At 38.1% G+C, this 6,182-nt stretch overlaps 1 protein-coding gene across 8 annotated transcripts in view; it reads left to right on the forward strand.

Moving 5' to 3' along the window:
- Positions 1-2,599, forward strand: part of TRAPPC13 (trafficking protein particle complex 13) — a 30,821-nt gene extending 28,222 nt beyond the window's left edge. For 5 of the 8 annotated variants that reach the window (XM_005857944.2, XM_005857940.2, XM_005857941.2 and 2 more), the window contains 2 exons: positions 2,061-2,211; positions 2,336-2,599. In XM_005857944.2, the coding sequence (XP_005858006.1) occupies positions 2,061-2,211; positions 2,336-2,443 (259 nt within the window). In that variant the 3' untranslated portion in view covers positions 2,444-2,599. The remainder of the gene's footprint in view (positions 1-2,060; positions 2,212-2,335) is intronic. The other 3 variants (XM_005857945.2, XM_005857942.2, XM_005857946.2) reach the window with 1 other exon arrangement.
- Positions 2,600-6,182: the final 3,583 nt, after the last annotated feature.

The following is a 6,182-nucleotide window of genomic DNA, read 5'->3' on the forward strand; positions in this document are numbered from 1 at the left end:
AGGGCTGCCGGGCTGCCAGAGGGATGTCTGATTGCCATCTTAGGCCCAATCCCCTGGGGAGCAGGCCTAAGCCAGCAAGTGGTCACCCCCAAGGGGTCCCAGACTGCGAGAGGGCACAGGCCGGGCCAAGGGACCCCCTACCCTCAGCCTGCACTCGGGGCCTCTAGTATATATATAAAAGCCTAAGCGACTGTAATGACCAGTCGCTATGACACACTGACCACCAGGGGGCAGACACTCAATGCAGGAGCTGCCTCCTGGTGGTCAGTGCGCTCCCACAGCCAACCTCCCGCGGTCCCTACCCCCCAGCCTGCCAGCCCCAGTCAGCTCCAATCAGGGTGGCCGGCCAACCTCCCGTTGCCCTTCCCCCTGAACTGGGCAAGATGTCCCCAATGGCTCCAATGGCCGGCCAGGCCAAGAGACGCTACCTGTGCACGAATTCGTGCACTGGGCCTCTAGTATATTATAGATTTAATGTAACAAGGCGGATTTTTCTGAGCTATACTTACACTGGAGCTATGTCTTTAGTATCAAGAAAGTAAAAATAGGTTATGAATTTAATATAAGGGATAACCATAGATTGGAAAACAGGACTTTGATAATAAAGGGAAAGTATAATCTAGTAATTAGAAAGCAGAGCCCAGAGCTTTGAAGCCAGAAAAACCTAGGATTAAATCCCAGTCCTGTCACTTTTGGTACTCCATCTATTACTACTTGGTATTATTATTTGGGGCATTTTAAGAATATTTCAGTGATGAGTCCCAGCCCTCACTGTGTGAATGTATAATCCTTTCTAATCCATTTTCATTTCCACCTTACAATATTTGAGGGAGATAGGAAATAGTCATCCTTCAAAACTTAAAAAATACCTACTTCCCCTATGAAGCCACCTAGACCCTCCCATGCACAGTTAATATCCTTTTCTCTCTTACAGCAAGGTTTAATACAGTTTTTTAGTGACACTCATATATTGCTACAATTACTAGTCTTTTCCTCACTAGATTGTGAATTATTCAAGGGAAGGGCCCATGTCTTACCCAGTATTGCCGGCCACATTGGAGGAGCTCAGCAAACAACACACACGAGGCAAAGACCCTGCGCATTTACAGTGGGGTGTTGGATTTTTTGTTTGTTTGTTTGTTTGCTTCTTTCGAGGTGTTTGAGGTATAGCAAATCCATTATTGGCCAAATGACAAAGTGCTATCAACATAGTTTCTGGGTTTTTGTGAAACTTAATGCAAAAATTTATGTAGTGCATCTAACCTGGTCTGTGGCACAGTAGACATTTCAAATGTTTATTTAGGAGACAGAGGCCTATAAAAGCTAAGTACCATTAAATTGTTATATCTAAAAATCAATAAATTAATTTTTAAATAAATATTTTAAAATATGGAGCCAACTATGAAAAAAAAAAGAGTTGAAGGTAGTCATGAATGGTGGTAGAGTGTTTTTCATTATGAGCCTTTGGTTTGTGAGTTTTTTTAAACAACATGCATACTTTCATTAAAAATTGTTTTAACATATTTAAGCTGAACTGATGATATCAATTGTAAGCAGAAGCAGGCTTTTTATGTTAACAGTGAACAAACCTGAATAGTTTTTACTTCTTATAAATCATGTCATTCATTTTCTGTGTTACCTCCATGTTAAAGAAACATAAATAGGAAAAGCACTGGACCAGTCTCCGTTTGTTATTCTATTTCCTGCAGATTACCTAACAGAAATAGGAAGGATGCATAGCACCAAGATTAGACACAGATGTCTGGAAGTCTCCCAGAGAAGTGGCAAAGCAGGGAGCCAGGTGTCTAGTAATAGAACCAGAAGGCCAACAACCAGAGAGGCAAATTAGTCTCAGTGACACTTTAAACCCTAGAAGATGCTATCTTCTTTCATTTTCCTGACTCTATCATAAGTGAAATAAAAATGATATATTTTAATTTGTTTCTGGCTTTTAATTCTCCTGGACACCCAAAAAACAAATTCACTGGCAGTAATGCAAGAATGTCCCATCCTTCTTGTGAAAGGAACAAGATTTATTCCTGTTTTTCTGATTCCCCCAGCAGTGAAAGGACTATGGACCTAGTTTTGGAAATGTGCAATACCAATTCTATCCACTGGTGCGGCATTTCAGGAAGACAGCTTGGAAAGCTGCATCCAAGTTCTTCTCTCTGCCTCGCCCTTACTCTACTGTCTTCAGTACAGGGACTGCAAGTATGTTATCTTTTCAATCATTTCAGTATTTGGGAGCTATTAACCCATCGCATGTACTGTATCCATACTTCCTCTAGTAATTGCCATTGAATGAAAACTTAGGCCTATATTTTTCTCTCAATAGAGCGTCTCCGGCTTAAGACTAACAGACACGTTTTTAAAGAGAACATATGAATATGATGACATCGCACAAGTCTGTGTGGTATCTTCGGCCACTAAAGTGGAAAGCTGAAGAAAATTTCCAATGTTATGCTTTTCATTGAGTTTCACAGAACTTTCTGTATTTTTTGTCACCTTTGTAAAATGATCAAGTCAACAGTAAAAAGTATGTTATTTAAATTTCTTTCCTGTAAAACAGTTAAAATATTAAATATTTGTTTTGAAAAAACCATCTACTGATTGTACTTTGAGTTATATTTTAAAGAAACATTGTACATTTTCTACACATACCCTATTTGTTTCATTTAGATGACCATTGGACTTCGTTCTTTAAAAGCTCTATTTTTGAGGCCATTTGTCCCTAGCAAGTATCTAGACCAGGCATCAGCAAAATTTTTATGTGAAGGGCCAGATATTAAATATTTTAAGCTTTGCAGGCCATGTGATTTCTATTGAAGATACTCCACTCTTCTGTTGTGGTGCGAGAGCAGCCAGTTGGCCAAAAGAGCACACTGGGTTTTACAAATCAGGCAGCCAGCCTGCAGGCCATAGTTTACTGACCTTGATCTAGGTACAACTGTTTCTTAAAACTTAAGAATTTTTATATGTTATTTAGTAATATTTCAGTTAAGTCCAGATTTTTCCTAGCTCCTCAGTTAACAGAAAAAGTTGTTTAAAACAACTGAGATGGTCCTCGAATAACCTTGCATTTACTAACAGAGTATGAATTCTTCTAGTTGTTTTCAAAATTAGTGTATTGGTGAGTACCTGTGTTAGTGTATACATATAAACCCGCACATGTCTAAGTTTCAGTTACCAACAGCACATCAGAATTGGTTTTAATTCTTATTGTTTACTCTCTTAACTTTTAACTAAGAAGCTTGACTCTTTTCTAAGTCCCAAAATCCTGTTTTTTTTTTCCCCATAAAAAAAAAGCCACTTATTTTCATAGGCATATTTAAAGAATTTCCAGCTTCTGATATTTGACTTTGAATTCTAAATCATGTATTAATATTCTAAAACTTTCTACCTCTGCATATAATCACACTAATTTTACTAATTTTACTTATACCTTGAATAAAATAGTGAAAAAGATTGAAAACAACTTTGCAACATGAGTATGTTTTCAATATTTTGTCAGGAAAATAAAAGGTTATGCTGTTAAATAAACACTTATTTTGGTAAGTAGAAATGTAAAATTGTCCTATATAATAAAAGCCTAATATGCTAAGTGTCCAGTTGTCTGTTCAACCAACCAAAGCTAATGCTAATGATCTGCTAAGGCCGCTCAACCACTATGATGTGCACTGACCACCAGTGGGCAGACACTCGACTGGTCGACGAGTTGCTATCACGTGTACTGACCACCAGGGGGCAGACACTCCAACTGGTAGGTTAGCTTGCTGCTGGGGTCTGGCCGATCGGGACTGAGTGAGATGGGCTGGACACACCCCAGCGCCCGCCCAAGCTGACCAACCTCCCGCGTCCCTCCCCGCCCCTGATCGTGCACCGGTGGGGTCCCTTGGCCTGGCCTGCACCCTCACAATCCGGGATCCCTCTGGGATGTCAGAGAGCCGGTTTTGGCCCGATCCCACAGGCCAGGCGAGGGACCCCACTGGTGCACAAATTCGTGCACTGGGCCTCTAGTATATATATATATATATATATATATATATATAATTGCTTAAATGTAAGAGTACATTAAGTCAAATACAATAATTGTTTTTTCTTAAATGCATAATTATTTATTGCCATGACAAATTGGTCCAAAATGAAGGCTATATTTGAAGTGAGATTTGCCCCTTAAATTTGAGTAATAAGTGAAATGTGTGTGCAAGATAAAGTGTAAACAGTGTAAAATATCTCTCTCTTCCAAATGAATAAGATTGATTAAATGATAAATAAGACTTTATAGCCACTGCACTGGGTACGTCCATGGTTTTTCAAGCATCTTCTCATGATCAGACCTTCAGTTTCACTCTGTTTCAAATTTAAAAAGTAGCATATAATGGGTCACTTGGAATCTGCTATATAATTTGATTTGATTACAAAGTCTCTTTTTACAAACAATAACCTAGACACATATTGTTCATTCTTTAAATAAAAGATAATCTTATTTTAGAAAGGATCTGTTTAAACCACATTATAAAAATTAGATAAACAATTTGTTACATTAAATGAAAGTGTCATTTGCATAAAAAAGATACTTTACGTTTTACATAGCATCATAGCTACAGCTACTACAATGAAATGTGGTTAATGTAAGCAGTTATTCCTAAGTAGATTGTATATAAATATTTACCTTAATGCCCTGTTTTAGATAAGCAAGAATAAAATATTTGGGGCATTTCTTACAATCTTATGAGTAGCTAGCACAATCCAACTACACAAAACTTTCTTGAAATGCAGTGATTCCAAAATGAGGAAGATACTTGAGCAAAAATGGCTTGAATCAGATGGAAATCCAGGTGAGGGAACTGCTATCATTTAGACTGAATTTGGTATGTGTAGTATATTAGCAAAGAAACAATCTAGGAGGTAAAAAGGAATAAATACACCAATTCCTATTATTGTAAATAAGTAATCTTCACAGCAGATATTAGCAAATCAAGACATTGATGTAAAGGGTTCTGCTTATAATATGTCTAATATTGGTATCAGATTAATATGTATGTAAAATGAGTTGTGAGGTACTTTCTCCTTTTCTATTTTCTAGAAGATTGTGTAGCTTGATATTATTTCTCCCTTAACTTTTTGATAGAATTCCCCATTGAAATAAATTGTTTGGGACTGGAGCTTTCTTTTCTGGAAAATATCTGTTTCTTCAGTGAGCTTTAGCTATCTTACAAAAAATATTTTTTTTAAGTTAATATTGTTGAATATATAGACCTAAAGTTGGTTGTAGTATTTTCTAATGATCCTGTGGTATTTTCTAATGTCTGCATTGATATCCCCTCCTTCACCTCTGACATTATTGATTTGTATGTTCTCTATTTCCCTAGTCAGTGAGCTAGAGGCTTACTAGTTTATCAATCTGAAAGCATTTTTTTAATCCTCACCCAAGGAGCGAGGATATTTTTCCATTGATTTTTTTTTTAGCGAGAGTGGAAGGAGAAGAGAGAGAAACATCGATGTGAGAGAGACACATCAATTGGTTGCCTGCCACTTGAAAAACGAACCCAGGTACGTGCCTTTTACCAGGAATCAAACCCCAGGACCCTCTGGTGCAGCGGTCGTCAACCGGTGGTCCGCGGACCACTGGTGGCCTGTGAGGTCCGAAAGGTTGGCAACTGCTGCTCTGGTGCACAGGCTGGCACTCTAACCACTGAACGCACCAGCCAGGGCTGAAAGCATTTTTAATGCACTCAAGATAGCTATGCTAGAAACTTTTTCTTACTCAACACTGGATAACTGACTGATTTTTAATTAAGGATCAGCTTTGCTTTCTTTTCATCAATGTCATCATATTCATATAATTAGTCCTTCATTCTCTATAATCCTTGGACACTAGGAGCTGAATTTATGAAAAATTATATTGGTTTAGATGGAATAGAGGAGATTTAATTCAGAGGGCCTAAAACTTAAGTCCTTCTCTTCTCTGGACAGAACTGAAGGTTCATTTAAGTCTTCATTGTGGCCTAAGCCCAGAGTGGGGTTTAGGTATTTGCTGGTCAAATTGAGGAGAAATCTCTAACCTCGTACTGTTTAAAATGGTGCTTCCTGGGCCTTTTTACAGGACCTATTAAATAAAAATTGAAAGTGTGGTCCTGAATCTGCATTTTCAGCAAATAAACCAGGTGACTCTTACAGTG

The sequence above is a fragment of the Myotis brandtii genome, unplaced genomic scaffold (assembly GCF_000412655.1).
Source record: "Myotis brandtii unplaced genomic scaffold, ASM41265v1 scaffold115, whole genome shotgun sequence".
NCBI lineage: Eukaryota > Metazoa > Chordata > Mammalia > Chiroptera > Vespertilionidae > Myotis > Myotis brandtii.